This window comes from Schistocerca americana, chromosome 2, assembly GCF_021461395.2.
Source record: "Schistocerca americana isolate TAMUIC-IGC-003095 chromosome 2, iqSchAmer2.1, whole genome shotgun sequence".
Lineage (NCBI taxonomy): Eukaryota > Metazoa > Arthropoda > Insecta > Orthoptera > Acrididae > Schistocerca > Schistocerca americana.
The window spans coordinates 736736650-736755147 of NC_060120.1; the positions used below are offsets into that span (position 1 = coordinate 736736650).

General features: G+C 42.6%; 1 protein-coding gene across 1 annotated transcript in view; it reads right to left on the reverse strand.

Annotated features, from left to right (window-relative positions):
* Nucleotides 1-18498, reverse strand: part of LOC124594791 (ubiquitin conjugation factor E4 B) — a 286207-nt gene that overhangs the window by 262293 nt on the left and 5416 nt on the right. The window contains exon 3 of the mRNA XM_047133209.1: nt 10958-11017. Within this exon, the coding sequence (XP_046989165.1) occupies nt 10958-11017 (60 nt within the window). The remainder of the gene's footprint in view (nt 1-10957; nt 11018-18498) is intronic.

Below are 18498 nucleotides of genomic sequence, written 5' to 3' on the forward strand. Positions count from 1 at the left end.
ACCAGTAGGCTGAAGGTTGGTAGTGATGGGATTTGGCCTACTTTCCACTGTAGCTGATAGTATGCGACTCTCATTAGTGCAAAAATTTTAAAGGCAGCTGAGGCTAAAGATCATATAACTACTAGCCACTGGTGCTGTTCACTGTGATACTTTTTTACATGCTCAAACAGGTGTCCATTGACATGTGGTCATGCTGTGTAGCCAACATTCGATCTAGGGAGGTGAGCAGGGTCAGGTCTAATGTGTCATTTTGGAAGACTAGGTTTCCGGTAGTAAAATCTCAAGGGGGTACATGGATCAACGCGTGGATTATATTCAGGGCAGTGGTTCCTGTCATGGTGGCAGGTAATCAGAAGACTGGTCCCGATATAACACATTGGCTCCATTGATTAACATCCCCCGACCATGTAGTTCTACAAGCAGTGTGCCACTCTGTCGACCTTGCTGGTACCAAGTAAGGATAAAGACTGTTCGAAATGCTACAGAATACATCCAGTGTAAACCCATTCTTTGAAAAAACTCTCTTTTTTTCTGACCAGACTTGTTTCAGATATTCCATTGCAAGTTCCTAGGGCTGGAGCTGTCTGATTTCACAATTTATCATACATAAGTAAACTGAGTTTGCAAAATCTTTCCCTGTGAAGCTAATGATCTGTAACTAACATGTACAGAAATACACACTCATCTTCAGTGACAATCTACCTGCTGTTCAAGCCTGATGAGAATGGACAACTACTTTCTCATCAATTAAACACGTACTCTTTTTAAAAAATAATTAATTTATTGTAATACTTATATTGGCATTTTTCCTGTCAATCCAAGCACTGAAGTTGTGAGTACAGTTTCACCCAAAATTCCTTCAACATAGAACTTGCACCAAATCTTTCCGTATGTGCACTTGTGAGACTCCTTAAAAAATATATATATATATACACTCCTGGAAATGGAAAAAAGAACACATTGACACCGGTGTGTCAGACCCACCATACTTGCTCCGGACACTGCGAGAGGGCTGTACAAGCAATGATCACACGCACAGCACAGCGGACACACCAGGAACCGCGGTGTTGGCCGTCGAATGGCGCTAGCTGCGCAGCATTTGTGCACCGCCGCCGTCAGTGTCAGCCAGTTTGCCGTGGCATACGGAGCTCCATCGCAGTCTTTAACACTGGTAGCATGCCGCGACAGCGTGGACGTGAACCGTATGTGCAGTTGACGGACTTTGAGCGAGGGCGTATAGTGGGCATGCGGGAGGCCGGGTGGACGTACCGCCGAATTGCTCAACACGTGGGGCGTGAGGTCTCCACAGTACATCGATGTTGTCGCCAGTGGTCGGCGGAAGGTGCACGTGCCCGTCGACCTGGGACCGGACCGCAGCGACCCACGGATGCACGCCAAGACCGTAGGATCCTACGCAGTGCCGTAGGGGACCGCACCGCCACTTCCCAGCAAATTAGGGACACTGTTGCTCCTGGGGTATCGGCGAGGACCATTCGCAACCGTCTCCATGAAGCTGGGCTACGGTCCCGCACACCATTAGGCCGTCTTCCGCTCACGCCCCAACATCGTGCAGCCCGCCTCCAGTGGTGTCGCGACAGGCGTGAATGGAGGGACGAATGGAGACGTGTCGTCTTCAGCGATGAGAGTCGCTTCTGCCTTGGTGCCAATGATGGTCGTATGCGTGTTTGGCGCCGTGCAGGTGAGCGCCACAATCAGGACTGCATAACGACCGAGGCACACAGGGCCAACACCCGGCATCATGGTGTGGGGAGCGATCTCCTACACTGGCCGTACACCACTGGTGATCGTCGAGGGGACACTGAATAGTGCACGGTACATCCAAACCGTCATCGAACCCATCGTTCTACCATTCCTAGACCGGCAAGGGAACTTGCTGTTCCAACAGGACAATGCACGTCCGCATGTATCCCGTGCCACCCAACGTGCTCTAGAAGGTGTAAGTCAACTACCCTGGCCAGCAAGATCTCCGGATCTGTCCCCCATTGAGCATGTTTGGGACTGGATGAAGCGTCGTCTCACGCGGTCTGCACGTCCAGCACGAACGCTGGTCCAACTGAGGCGCCAGGTGGAAATGGCATGGCAAGCCGTTCCACAGGACTACATCCAGCATCTCTACGATCGTCTCCATGGGAGAATAGCAGCCTGCATTGCTGCGAAAGGTGGATATACACTGTACTAGTGCCGACATTGCGCATGCTCTGTTGCCTGTGTCTATGTGCCTGTGGTTCTGTCAGTGTGATCATGTGATGTATCTGACCCCAGGAATGTGTCAATAAAGTTTCCCCTTCCTGGGACAATGAATTCACGGTGTTCTTATTTCAATTTCCAGGAGTGTGTATATATATATATATATATATAACATCCTCTACACTTCCATCTTTCCTAAAATATAAATATAACCACAAAATATACATACATGAAGAGAATAAGTAGTAAGAAAACAAATAAAATACAAAAGTCCATGGTTATCTTGCCATTGTCTTGATACTTTATTATTCCCACCCATGGCCCAAGTGGGTAGTGAAGTGTCAAGATAACTAAAGAATTGTCTCGCTTCTCCTAACTAGTCTTCGCTTTTTTCCCTTTTCCACAGATTCACCCCTCCCCTCCCTGGAAGACGCTGCCAATGTTATGGGCAACATCCCTATGGTTCCCTTAAAAGGACAAATCCAACTGGTATGGACTATCATGGGGCTCATTTGGAGTTGTAGCTTAATGTTAACACGCATCATTTCTGTAGCCTGAAAGGGGCCCTGATAACATGTCACAAACTTCATAATTTTTCCTTTTGGTACACATACGGGATTGTCGTCATAACCCACTGACCTAATTAATGCTTAGATAACACTGGTTTCTTATTAAGTATCCTGTTCTGTCGTTCCAAAGCTTTGGTGCTCATCTTCTTCACCTGTCGCCAAATACTTTTTAACCATTTAGAGAAATTTTTCATAGCTGAAATATCACTTCTTGGGGGAGGCTTACAAAAAGGAGAAGGCACCTTCTGTCCAGAAACAACCTCCTATGGAAACAAATCTGTGCTCTTACGATTTTTTTGAATTGTGTGCAGCCATAATGTATGCAAATAGACTGCCCCCATTATTACGCTGTTAGTTAACATAGTAGCCTAACATCAACCATTTGCCTGTGGGTGTAACACACTAGTCAGAAGTTTCTTAATGTGCGACACTGCTTCATTAAATTGGACACAAAGTTAGTTCCTTGGTCAGTTATTATTGTCTCAGGCATTCTGAACTTAAGTATTCACTGGTTTAGCATTGAAAGTGCTACTGTTTTGGCCTCCTGCTTTTGTATCGCTATCGCAGAAAAAAAAAAAAAAATGTGATTATTGTCAAAACATACTTGTTTCCTGTTGGTGTTGGTTGGTTGGTTGGTTTGGGGGATTAAAGGGACCAGACTGCTATGGTCATCGGTCCCTTTTTCCAAAGACAAAGAACACCCACGGAGAATAAAAACGAGGACCAGAAGAGATCACAGACGATACAGAACAAGAGAAACTGAGACAAAGACAAGACAAAACGAACTAAAACCACACAGAGTGTGACGGTGGTTGGCCGACCATAGAAATAAAAAAGGAAAAGCCAACCACTTAGAAACACATTTAAAAAAATCAGTCGAAAATCATAGGCCAAAGGCCAGAATCAACACAAAACAATAAAATAAAACAGAAACACTCAGATTAAATGATAAAATCCCCCTGCCCGAATAAAACGTAAAACTAAGTCAGCCATAGTGGAGTCGTCTGTTAAAAGGGCAGGGAGTGTATCAGGCAGCGCAAATGTCTGCCTGACCACAGCTAAAAGGGGGCAGGCCAACAGAATGTGGGCCACTGTCAAAGCCGCCCCGCAGCGACATACAGGAGGGTCCTCCCGGCGCAGTAAATAACTGTGTGTTAGCCGGGAGTGGCCAATGCGGAGCCGACAAAGGACGACGGAGTCCTTGTGGTTGGCTCGCATGGATGACCGCCACACAGTCGTCGTCTCCTTAATGGCACGGAGTTTATTGGGTGTAATCCGATCGCGCCATTCAGCGTCCCAAAGCGCAAAAACTTTTCGGCGGAGGACTGCCCGCAAATCAGTCTCTGGGAGGCCAACATCCAGAGAAGGTTTACACGTGGCCTCTTTCGCCAGGCGGTCAACATGTTCATTGCCCGGGATACCGACATGACCGGGGGTCCACACAAAGACCACAGAGCGGCAGCAACGCGCAAGAGTATGCAGGGACTCATGGATAGCCATCACCAGACGAGAACGAGGAAAACACTGGTCGAGAGCTCGTAAACCGCTCAGGAAATCGCTACAGATCACGAAGGACTCACCTGAGCAGGAGTGGATATACTCTAGGGCTCGAAAGATGGCGACTAGCTCAGCAGTGTAAACGCTGCAGCCAGCCGCCAAGGACCGTTGTTCGGAATGGTCCCCGAGAGTTAGCGCATACCCGACACGACCAGCAACCATCGAACCGTCGGTGTAAACAATTCCAGAGCCCTGATACGTGGCAAGGATGGAATAAAAGCGGCGGCGGAAGGCCTCTGGAGGGACCGAGTCCTTCGAGCCCTGTGCCAAGTCGAGCCGAAGGCAAGGGCGAGGAACACACCACAGGGGTGTACGCAGAGGCGCCTGGAAAGGAGGCGGAACAGGGAAAAACCCAAGCCCGCAGAGAAGCTCCTTGACGCGTACGGCGATCGGACAACCCGTCCGGGGCCGACGGTCCGGCAGATGGACGACCGACTGCGGGAACAGGACACGGTAATTTGGATGCCCGGGCAAACTAAAAACATGGGCAGCATAAGCAGCCAGTAATTGTTGGCGTCGTACCCGCAGTGGAGGTACACCTGCCTTCACTAGTACGCTGTCCACAGGGCTGGTGCGGAAAGCACCAGTGGCAAGGCGTATGCCGCTGTGGAGAATTGGGTCCAGCACCCGTAACGCAGATGGGGATGCTGAGCCATAAGCCAGGCTCCCATAATCCATTCGGGACTGGATTAACGCCTGGTAGAGCCGCAACAGGGTAGAGCGGTCGGCGCCCCAGCGGGTGTGGCTCAAGCATCTCAGAGCGTTTAGATGCCGCCAACACGTCTGTTTCAGCTGCCGGATATGAGGCAGCCAAGTCAACCGGGCATCGAAAACCACCCCCAAAAACCTGTGGGTCTCCACCACAGCAAGGAGTTCGTCGGCAAGATAAAGCCGCGGCTCAGGATGGACTGTTCGGCGCCGGCAGAAATGCATAACGCGGGTCTTGGCTGCCGAAAACTGAAACCCATGCGCTACAGCCCAAGACTGCACCTTACGGATAGCGCCCTGTAGCTGACGTTCAACAGCTGCAATGCCAGTAGAGCTGTAGTAAAGGCAGAAGTCGTCAGCATACAGGGAAGCGGAGACAGAATTTCCCACGGCCGCAGCAAGCCCGTTAATGGCTATTAAAAACAGACAGACACTTAAAACAGAGCCCTGTGGCACACCGTTCTACTGGACGTGGGAGGAACTATACGAGGCCGCGACTTGCAAGCGGAAGGTACGACACGACAGAAAATTGCGGATAAAAATCGGCAGAGGACCCCGAAGACCCCATCCATGAAGCGTAGAAAGAATGTGATGACGCCATGTCGTATCGTACGCCTTCCGCATGTCGAAAAAGACAGCGACCAGGTGCTGACGGCGGGCAAAAGCAGTACGGATGGCCGACTCCAGGCTCACCAGATTGTCGGTGGCGGAGCGGCCTTTACGGAACCCACCCTGAGACGGAGCCAGAAGGCCCCGAGACTCCAGTACCCAATGCAAGCGCCGGCCCACCATCCGTTCAAGCAACTTACAAAGAACGTTGGTGAGGCTAATGGGACGGTAGCTGTCCACCTCCAGAGGGGTCTGTCCAGGTTTCAAAACGGGGATGACAATGTCTTCCCGCCATTGCGACGGAAACTCCCCCTCGACCCAAAGACGGTTGTAAAGATCGAGAAGGCGCCGCTGGCAGTCCACTGAAAGGTGTTTCAGCATCTGACAGTGGATGCCATCTGGCCCAGGAACGGTATCAGGGCAAGCAGCTAGGGCACTGCGAAATTCCCACTCACTGAATGGAGCATTGTAAGATTCCGGGTGGTTGGTGCGAAACGAAAGGCTCCGACGCTCCAGCCGCTCTTTAATGGAGCGGAAGGCCTGGGGGTAATTCGCAGAAGCGGAACGCATAGCAAAATGCTCTGCTAAGCGATTTGCAATGACATCGGAGTCAGTACAAACGGCTCCATTCAGTGAGAGCGCAGGGACGCTGGCAGGGGTCCGATAGCCGTAGACGCGTCGAATCTTGGCCCAGATCTGCGAGGGAGTGACATGGAGGCCAATGGTGGACACATACCGCTCCCAGCACTCCTTCTTGCCTTGGCGGATAAGGAGGCGGGCCCGCGCACGCAGCCGTTTGAAGGCGATAAGGTGGGCTAAGGAGGGATGTCCTGTTGGTGTTTGTGCAAAAGGTCCAAGAACATCTACCCCAAAGCACGTGAAATGGCTTATCTGCTTCCAGTAACATATGTAACATAATCTTTTGGTGACTGGGCTCCCCCCATTGCACACATGGTATGCAGTTCTTTGCTTAACAATTGACGTCATTTCTGTGCGTTAACCAACAGAAATTTTTTGCTACTCCTCATTCCGTCGCCCTGCAGCCAGTGTGTCCTACTAAATGTATGCGTCATTAATTTCTGCGTAATGACTGAAGTTAATATTTTGTATATTGTTGGTAGGCATGTAATGGGGTGATATTTTGCTGGGTTTGCTGTGCCTGTTTGATCTTTAGGTTTCAGATAAGCTATTCCTTGTGTAAGTATATCGGGGCAGTGTATGGGTCTGCAATGTAACTGTTAAATAATATAGTTAGATGTGAATGTGTTGAGGTGAACTTCCTTAGCCAGAAATTTGCATTTTATCTTTTACAGGGGCTTTCCAATTGTGCGTAGAATTAATTGCTCGGGTGACTTCATGTTGCAAAATTATCACTTCAGGCATTTGTGGTATCATCTTGTATGTGTCTGTTTCTGCTTGTATCCACCGTGCATGTCCGTTATGTTGTACTGGGTTTGACCATATGTTGCTCCAGAAGTGTTCCATGTCTGTTATGTTTGATGGATTGTCTATTTTAATGTGTGTGTTATCTATTGTCTGGTAAAATTTCTTTTGGTTTGTGTTGAATGTTTGGTTTTGTTTCCTTCTATTTTCACTTTTTTTGTATCTTCTGAGACGTTTGGCCAATGCTTGTAGTTTCTGTTTCTTTTCATCTAATTGCTCTATCGCTTCTTGTTGTGAGATTTTACCTAACCTTTTTCGTTTTTTGTCTGATATTTCATTTCTTATAAATTGTGTTAGCTGTCCGATGTCTTTTCTCAGTTTTTCTATTCTGATCTGTAGCCTGTGTTGCCATGCTGGTTTTGTGGGTTTCTTCTGTGTGTTGGTTCTGATCTCTGCCTAGTGTGTATATTTAGTGTAGTGAGTGCTCCTATATAAACCAGTAGTTGTAACGCTTCCATAGTTGTATTTTCATTTATTTTGTTGTGTATGATTGTGTTGATAGTTGTTATTGTTGTTTCAACTTGTGGGTTATTTGGTGGTCTATGCAAGAATGGTCTAATGTCTGTATTTGTGTCTTTGTATTCTATATATGTCAGCTGAAATTTTTCTTCTATATGTAACATGTGTGTCACTTTGTGTTCTATTTGTGCTTGTTCTGGTGACTGTCTTAAGATTAATGTTTAATTGATGTGTGTTGTTCTTTGTTTGTTTGCTCTGGGATGTTTGAGTCCATTACTGTATTTTCTTCTTCTTCTGATTGCACATTATTTTGTTCCAGTATTTGTTGTACTTGTTGTTTGATGTTTTCTAATTCTGACTGTGGTATCCTGTTATTTTTTATTATTACACGGATCTGATCAGCTAGTCGTTGTTCTGTTAAAAATTTTAATTCTGGGTATCTGGTAATAAATGTTGTGTGTACTTGTGATCTGTATCCAGTTGTAATTATTATTATTATTATTATTATTATTATTATTGTTTCCTTCTTCAGATGTCCAACTTCTTTTGACATTTATCTAAGTACCTTTGTTACTTTATTGTCCCCTGTACGTCAACTAGATGTTGTACACCTAGCAGTTTTTAAATAAATTCTCTTAATCAACATTTTTATGAGTTAACTGTCTATTAAAAGTTGAAAGTGGTTTAAGATTATCACACCTTGTATCATATCTTTTTATTTGGTGAAATTTAGTCAATAATGTTTTTTAATTTCTTTCAGTCCTTTCAAAGTCATTTTCCCCCTGCAGGAAAATATATTTTCTACTTTTCAGTAAATTCTACTAACATGTGACTATAATTTCTGGTTTCACACAAAAGTTTACCATTGAAGAACTGTTCTTTAGTTTTTGTGCTTCATTTGTGTTAAAACCTACAGCAATATCTCATAGTGGGATTCTTCATTTGTAAAACTATCCATCGATGTCTCCTACCTCTACTTTAGAGTGTAAACATGCTGGGGTGTAAATTTTAATGATTTCCACAGAACAATTTTTATTTATTTTTAAAACAAATCTTTTCATTCTATCAAATATTCCCTCTGTTAATATATTTTCTTTTCTTCAATAAAGCCTGCAATATCCTTCTTATTAACCTAACTTTCAACTTTTCTAACTTACTTGAAGAACTCAATGTTCTATAATCCACTGGTTCAAAATCAGAAGTAGTGGACGTAACTGGATTCCTAAGATCGATGTTATTGATAGAGCCAAACTTTGTGTAGTACAGTGCTGATGCAGAAGTAGATGGATATGATATGACACACAGCATAGCCATTGACTGTGTTCCAACTGTCAATTACTCCTAATTCTTCAGCTCGGGCTGAAATTCTGATGTCCCAGGATGTCACAAGTTGCATAAGGCCTCCAAAAAACCTACCCACAACATGCTAGCCTGCCAGAGCCAAAAAGTTTGGCTACAAAAATGATTATTGGCAGACAACATAGCTATGTTCACACCAGTTTCAAGCTAGATCTGAGAGCCTAGGATCAACATAATCAGCTCACATGCTGGTTATACAGGGTGTTACAAAAAGGTACGGCCAAACTTCCAGGAAACATCCCTCACACACAAAGAAAGAAAATATGTTATGTGGACATGTGTCCGGAAACGCTTACTTTCCATGTTAAAGCTCATTTTATTACTTCTCTTCAAATCACATTAATCATGGAATGGAAACACACAGCAACAGAACGTACCAGCGTGACTTCAAGCACTCGGTTACAGGAAATGTTCAAAATGTCCTCCGTTAGCGAGGATACATGCATCCACCCTCCGTCGCATGGAATACCTGATGCGCTGATGCAGCCCTGGAGAATGGCGTATTGTATCACAGCCGTCCACAATAAGAGCACGAAGAGTCTCTACATTTGGTACCGGGGTTGCGTAGACAAGAGCTTTCAAATGCCCCCATAAATGAAAGTCAAGAAGGTTGAGGTCAGGAGAGCGTGGAGGCCATGGAATTGGTCCGCCTCTACCAATCCATCGGTCACCGAATCTGTTGTTGCGAAGTGTGCGAACACTTCGACTGAAATGTGCAGGAGCTCCATCATGCATGAACCACATGTTGTGTCGTACTTGTAAAGGCACATGTTCTAGCAGCACAGGTAGAGTATCCCATATGAAATCATGATAACGTGCTCCATTGAGCGTAGGTGGAAGTAACTAAAATGAGCTCTAACGTGGAAATTAAGCGTTTCCGGACACATGTCCACTTAACATCTTTTCTTTATTTGTGTGTGAGGAATGTTTCCTGAAAGTTTGGCCGTACCTTTTTGTAACACCCTGTATGTGGACAGAGTCCAAAAGTCTGAAATCTATGTTATCATTTACAACCAGTGAGTATTTGTACGACACATTATGAATCCGAGCCTAGCACAGAGGTTTGTAGGCTGCAATGCGAGTTGGTGAGGGGCTCATGATTATTTGCTCACCATAAACTGATTTACTGAGAGCTAAGTTCTTAGGATAAAATAAAAAAAAAATAAAGTTGACAAATGTAACTCCATAACTAAAAAAAAAAACTATTCAGAAATGTATCTAAGGAGTAGGAGTTTGTTTTCATAATTTTCATTATCTGCCAGAGTACTTACCACTCGAGGGAGGTGGTGAAATATTTATATGGCTGCATACTTTGCTCCTTTCTGTACAAGACTAAGATTAAGTTGTGGATAGTGAAGATTATCTTTTTTCCTGGTGGTTGCCTCACGGATATTAACAGCCACATGGTGCAAACACCTGGACTTGGCACTGGTATCTCCCTGGTTGGTTCCCTTAAGCCTCACTAGGATATAATAAAAGGGCTCCCCCAACCGGTCCGTAGTAGTCACCCTTTGCACTGTCTTATTCTCTACCAATATTTTCATTCCACCTGAAATACCAAGCAACTATTTGGTGGGCACTGAAATAAACTGTTCTTCCTGGAAACTATGTCTGTCAGTATTGGGAGTACAGGACAGCTCTCATACATACTTCCTAGCATCATTACTTACAGAGATAATTGAGATCATATTCTCTCTTAAAGAGTTATCCATATTTTTGCAAAAGATTCGTTTTCATCAGTGAGACCAAGCAGCCTTCAAGAAACATTGGTGGCCATAAGTATACTGCAATACCCAGATATTATTTTACAGACAGAAGTAGTTTCAGTCCTTGAGTAATTCATGACAGATGATGTATTTCCCATACACATATTTCATAATACATAAATAAACAAATAAATAAATAAAATAGCTGAAAACAATGCTTTCCCAGCGAATTTGCATTTCTAACTAATACTACATGTGCCAAATGAACAAGAATGTTTCTACTGTTAGATGTTCATGTTAGTACTTGAAAACATAACTGATAATGTCTATGCTACTTACGTTCTGCACTACCAGATTTTGATGGTGATGAACATGAAGCTCCTTGGTTCACACCTGCAACTAGTTACAAAAATACTTATTAGATGAGAAATGTCAAACAACAAATTCAAAATATAAAATTATTGAAACTTCCCGACAGACTGAAACTTTATGCCAGACTGGAACTTTAACTTGGGACCTTTGCCTTTTGTGGGCATGTCCTCTACTGATTGATCTATCCAACCACAACCTATGACCCACCCTCACAGCTTTACTTCTGCCAATATCTCATCTCTAACTTTCCACATTTCACAGATCTCCTGTACACCTTGCAGGGCTAGCACTTCTGGAAGCAAGGCTACTGCAGAGACATGGCTTAGCCACAGCCTGCGGGTCTGTTTCCAGAATGTGAAAATTCAGTTTATAAGAATGCCTCTGACGAGTGAGACAAGAAGCACTCCTTCCCATTGTTTGCTTCTGCCCCACAGCTGCTTTTAGTCTGTGCTGTTGGTTGCATAAAATCCTACGCCTTACTATATACTGCTAACAAATATCTGTTCACCGGTAGCAGGAGAACACACACACACACACACACACACACACACACACACACACACACACACACACACACAGGTTTAACTTATGCAAACTTTCGGAGACAGTGGGCCTTTCTTCCAGCAGAAGAGCTGAAGAGGGAGGAAGAGAGATACAGGAAAAGGATTGGAGAGGCTTAGGAAAAGGGGTAGAGTTCAGAAAAGTCACCCGGAACACTGGGTCGCGTGAGACTTAAAAAAATCGGGCAGGATGAGAAGGAAAGACTGATTGTTGGGGACTGCTCCAGATGAGATTTGGGAACCTGAGAGCCTAAAGGTGGAAGGCAGGGTAATATGGAGGGCAGCAATTGCTGCTAAAACGTTGTGCATGAGATGATAAGAGTGAAAAGCTAAGTGCAATGTATGTAACAGAGGTGGGAGAGGAAACAGCAAAAAATAGACAGGTCAGAAAATGAAAGATATAGAAAACTAAAATGGAGTGAGGAAAGGAGTAGTTACTGTGGAGAAATGGTGAGACGGAAGGAATTAACGTAAATTACGGCCAAGTGGTGGGAACCAAGGACATGTTGTAGCGCTAGTTCCCACCTGCAGAGTTCTGAGAAACTGGTATCTGGGGGAAGAATCCACATTGTACATGTGGTGGAACAGGCACCAAAGTCACAACAGGCATGCTGTAGAGCATGCTCTGCGACAAGATACTGTTTGCCAGTATTCGCCCTCTGCCTATGCCTATTCATCCTTATGGATAACTGGGTGGTAGTCAGGCCAATGTAAATGGCCAAACAGTGTTTACGTAACATATCGTTCCACAGGTGGCTCTCCTTTTGATAATGTGTGTCTTGCTAGTTACAGGCCTGGTACAAGTGGCAGTAGGAGGTTGCATTGGGCAAGTCCTGCAGTGGACAGAGTCACAAGGGTAGGAGCCAAAGTGTAGGGAGATGAGTACAGAAGTACCATAGGGTCTGACAAGGATATGCGGACCTAGGAGGGTGATGAAAAGCTTTTGAAGGTGTGGTGGGCAAAATTTCAGACAGAATGGATAATTTCAGGGTATGTTTTTAGGAAGTCATGGGCTTGTTGAAGCAGCTAATTAATACATTCAAGACCAGGATAATATTCAGTGACAAGTGGTGAGCTGCAAAGCTGTTTTTTGGAGGGATCAGAAATACTAGAATTGGATGTGATGGCCAGGAACTCAGCTTTTGAACTAGGCTGGTGGGTAATTACATCCAGTGAAGGCTGAGGTGAGAATGGTGGTGTACTGCAGTAAACAGTCTGCACACGAAAAAATATGTTTGCCCCAAATGCCGAGGCTGTATGGGAGGGAATGTTTGACATGGAAAGGATGGCAACTGTCAAAATGTACGTACTGTTGTTTTTTAGTAGGTTTAATGTGGACAGAAGTGTGTAGCTGGCCTTTGGTAAGGATGAGATCAATAACAAGGAAAGTGGCATGGGATTCAGAACAGGACCATGTGAAATTTAATTGGAAAAAAGCATTTAGAGATTCCAGAAATATTATCAAAAATTGGTTATTTTCATTGTTTACTATATATAGCATACTTCACTGCCAGTCTTACTCTGCTGTTTCATTATTCACTGTTTATGTACTCCAATTTTCTTTTATTGTTGCATTTCAGTAGTTGCTTGTATAGAACCAGTGTATTAAACCATTTATACTGAAGTTACAGATATCAGGAGCACACAAATTAAGAGCTAGAGCAATACTAATCCCGATAAGTTAGTATGTTGCTAAATATGTATGGCAATTGCACATACTTCCTAAAGTCCTTGCCCCCTCCACTCTATCCCAAGTTCTCTCCTCTTCCCGCTCTCTCTCTCTCTCTCTCTCTTTCTTTCTGTTCATCTGCTATTTCTCCTATTGCACTATGCATAACCTCCTCCCCCTCTCTATGTCAATTTCCATCTGAATGTTCAACAGAGTATCGTGTCAAAATGTGAAGTGAAATCATCAATATCTTTTCCACATTTTTTGTAACATTTCCTCTTCATGTATTAGATATATAATTATATTGTACAAAAATGTACAGTACATCCGTCCAAATGTTTATTAGAGTATCACGTAAAAATGGCAAGTAAACTGATCAAGAACATTTTGAGATTTGTGGTAATAATGCTTCCCCTCATATAAGTAAAGACATCTGTTACAGAATCCAGCAACATATAACTTCACACTGGAAGATGCAGTAGAGTGCAGAAAACTGTAAAGACAAGAACAATAATGTAAACCAGATGGTAGAGGATACTTAGCGCATGGATGGGGGGAAAGATATAATTAGGATTTAAAACCTCACTGACTCATTTAGTAGAGACAGACAGAGAACAAGCCTGGACTAGGGCAGGAAGGGTGTTGGCCTTGTAACTTTCAAAATGTGTGCAATTAAGGGAAAAACCATAGAACACCTAATACATGATGTCTGGATGGGAGTTTCAGCCTGCCTTCTGAATGTCAGTACAATGTCTTAATTACTTTCACACCTAAGTAAAGAGAGACACAGAGAGAGATAAATATTGCCTTGCATAGAACAATACTATTAAATGTCAGAAACAATATGTAATATACAAGATTAATGTTAATGTATGATCTACCATCTCCTTAGAAGAGACAATTAATAACATTTCCAGTAGTCTCCAGAAACCTTACACAATTAATTTCGGTAGTGTGTATCCATAGCTATAATTTTTTTAAATGTTTCCATATTCTCTTTCAGCTGTTAATGCTTTTAAGCAGAATATAACATGGTGAGAAACACATATTAGAAAATCTTTTCCTCAGCACATTGTACTATGCTTTGTTACTGCTTCAAAATGCCACAAATGCTTCAACTGCAATAGTGAATAAAACAGTAATTGCTAAAAGTGAATGTTATATCATAAACAACATCTTATACAATGCTGAAGTTTAAGCTGCATAGTCATTGCAGAACAACTAAGGCAGGAGCAGGATGAATTTAAATTATCAGACCACACCAAGTTAAAAATAACTGGGCTTAATGGTGGCTGTCTGTGAGCTAGGAAAAAAGCATGCTTAAAATTGTAATGAACATGAATCATTTCAATGAGGAACATGTCTGGAGCACACTTCATTTGTTTCTATTGCAATCTTGGAATTAACCTGAATGTCAAATCATCTTATTTTTACTCGGAAACAGTGCAGCACCTTTATGAATGGAGTGAGGTTTACATCTTTGTTGCTGCAGAATAAAGCTACAATTTTTTTCCCAACCTTAACCTACAGTCTCCTCAAAAACTGATAACCCCATGGACTCAAACGAGCCTGTCTGTAACTGATTTACAGCACCCAAAAAACAAACGGGTTACTTCTTAGCACAACTTTGTAGGGTCAATTTCAACATTTCATTCTGAATACTGTATATCAAAGCTTGTAATGTCAGTCTGCCTCAAAGATATAAATGTCAACAAAATACCTGTGGTGATTAACTGCAATCATTTTCTACCAAGACGTGACTTGTCCTATACTTATTTCTAATCACACAGCAATAAAAATAATATGACTATACAAGCATTGTGCTTTGACCAGTGGAACTGACACTACAACTGTTACCTGTGATGTGTACATAATTTCTGAATACTGACTGTCTTCTGAGTAACTACTTTAACTATTCGGTAATTCTAGTTAATCTGCTTCTGATATTACAATTGATGTTATTACTTTGCAGCCTAACTTAGAATCTGAGCTACGGTACAGAAAAGTGTTACCAAATATTCAGCTCCAATAACACACCACCACCACTGTTAAGTCTTCGGTCCATATCGGCTCCATGTGACCTCCCACATTTACGTTCTGTAGTTCCCTTTTGGGTGTGTGTGTGTGTGTGTGTGTGTGTGTGTGTGTGTGTGATTTACTCATATGTAATGTTGAAAGTTAGTGAATGGGCAGCCATAGAATCACAACTGTGTTCAAATTTCTCCGATACTCCCATATACACACCAGTGTTCACAGTTGACTACAAAATTATGGAACCAACAGTAAGAATTGCAGATACAGCTCACCTCAACACCAGTTACGCCCTTGTGGACTTGATTCTCATGAACCATGGAGGTGTTAACTACTGACCAATATCTGTTAGTCTTTAGACCAATGGAATCTGTCTTCATCCCAACAGAACTACAACAACAAATCCAATAAGCCATTCAAAATTGTTTGAATTAGTCTTGTAAACTAATTAGCATGTTTTGCCTTCTATTCTTATCATCATTTTGTAGCACTCCAAGACCTGTGCAACTGTTGCAACTGACATTTCAAGATGGCATTGCATAATACCAAGGCTGAATTTCTGTGATCACAGCAGGTGTAGGAAGGGATCAATGTTGACTGTGCATTCATAACTGACCCTGTCACATACCACTTTACGAACAAATATTGCAAACTGTTTTTGCTGATACTATTAACTACAAGAAAACCCATTAAACTATTAGAAAACAATCCACCGAACCACTATGCATGCCTTCATTTAGTGTTTATGGCTTCACACTAAAAAAAGGGATGGGAGCTGAAGACTATCAGTTTGTACTTGTGATATGTCTCATTTCTATACCATCCTGTACATCACTGAACTCTGCACATTAAACGTATCTTTGTGGAAATACAAGATTTTAAATTTTAATCTAGATACCATTTTAGTCTGCATCACATATTCATGAGTAGGGAAATTAGGAGGCATCAAGGAGGCTCAGTTTATTTGTCTCATGTGGATAACTGAAAGTTAGTTCAGAAACATAAAGAAAATCTTGCATTACAGTTTATACTTGGAATAATGAGTGTTGTTATGACGATGATGTACTATACTACTACTATTTATGTCGAAACTGTAATGCCCAAAAATAGTATCTGCCTGCAAAAATTTCAAACAAATAATAATAAGTTTTGTAAAAAAAATAATGTAAATAATACCACAGTTAAGTCACTTGCTGTTTATAGTCTGCTGAATGTCAGATTAAGTGAATCCATACCCATTATGGATGGCCAAAATAACAATATGGGATACAGTCCACATTGTGTAATGAAATTGGTTTAGCATTGCCAGTGCAACATTTTCACCGTATTTAACCCCTTGACCGACTATCTTGGGCAGGCTGATTTGCTGCAAAGCAAGATCCTGTGTCAACCTGTACGCACGTCTTTCTTTAATTTCTTGCAATTTTTCTGTCTGCAGTTCCTTCTCTTCCATATGTGGTGTGTGTATGTCATTTGCATCAATTTTTGTGCAATTTAGTGAGTTATCGTTCTGCATCAATTTAAGGGACCTGAGGTAACTGTACTACAACTTTCTTTGTCAAAGTAGCGATGCAAATGTGTGATTATCATAGAAACATTATTGGGCTGTTGTTTGCCGCAAGCACTGGGTACAATTGTAGTAGTTACTATTCGACAGTGTGCAGCTTTGACTTGGATAGCAGAGTAAGTTCTGGCCAGGACAGTATGGAATCTGATTACAATCAGGAGGAGCATGACCCATATGAAGTTCTCAATAAACCTTATGGAAAAATTTGCAATGAAAAATGTACACCCTCTCAAATGCCATAACAATTTTGGCTCACAGCATGACATTTCCTGTAAACCATTCCACCAACTGAGAATATTTCAAACCCAGCCATGGAGTGTAAAGTCAGCTTCCTGATGGGAAACATGTTCTGAATGAAACACTATTTGTGTTGTGAAGTCTTTGATTTTTTTTTTTTTTTTTTTTTTTTTTTTTTTTTAATAACACACAGTACAAAATCCATAAACAATAAACAAAAATAACTCAAATAAAATAGATGGACACTTGCGCAGTAATAACTGCAGTGTTTCTCACAGCACAAGATACTCTAGCTAATATTACACCCATACTCATTTGTCACATATTTCAAAAAGTACAACAAATAAGCTACAATTTCAAAATGCATCAAAATATATTTCAGAAAGGTGTACATAACACTGCCAAAAAGAAAATTGAAAATTTTTGAACATTTCTCCTTCAGAAAAGTGGTTGATTAAGGGGTTAACACCATTCTCTTTATAAATTAGTAAAATTTGTCACGAATGAGTCGGGTAAGATACTAAAGAATCAGTAGCCAGAGTTGTAATGTTGCACTATGTATTCATGTAGAAGGGTAACCTAAATCAGCAGGGGTGCTAGGAAGCAGGAGACTACGTGACTGTCTGTCGACAAGCTTCTGGAAGGAACAGAAGTCACGAGGGCAGAGTGTGACCGCATGGGAGATGTGACATGTGAGACTTTGTAAGTGGTGCTGCTGATGCTGCTGGAGATATTTAGTCTGCCTCGGATGCTGGACCTGCGTTACTCTGCCCTGGAACAGGAAACGATTTCTCGTGGGGGTTAGCTGCATAGGGTACACACAGGATTGCACAACATAGTCAGCATGTTAGTGCCCCATGGGACCCAACAGTAGTTTCCTAACCAACATACTCGTTGACTCTCAGTTATTTATCGGAGTTCCTCATCCATTTCCCATTCAGTTATCTGAAAATATTCCCATCTTGTATTCTCAGGAACCAGGTCTACGAGCTGGACAAGCCACTTCACAAGCTCCCATCCTGATATACTCACATGACACTAAAAATTGCAAGAACATTGCATATTGCTGATTGAATTACAAATAACCACTCATTATACAGTAAAGCCATTGAATAACTGCGAGGCACATAAGAGATACTGAAAATGGCACTGAACTTCTGAACAAAGTCATTCTTTGTGTCTGATCTAGCACACACACAAATGTCCCATCACTGCAACCTGACTGGGTTAGAGGTGAGCTTGGATGGAGTGGATACCGGGACTGGGAAAGGACATTCACTGCATGCTCTCCAAAAGACCCATCCCGCCATTTGCTTTAGGTGATTTATGAAAACCTAAATCTATGGTTTGGGAAAGGAAAGCGGGAGGGGGGGGGGGGGGGGCATACAACTTAGGAAAACAGGGAGACATGAGGAAAGAAAAGTGTGTGACTGCAGTTTACTGG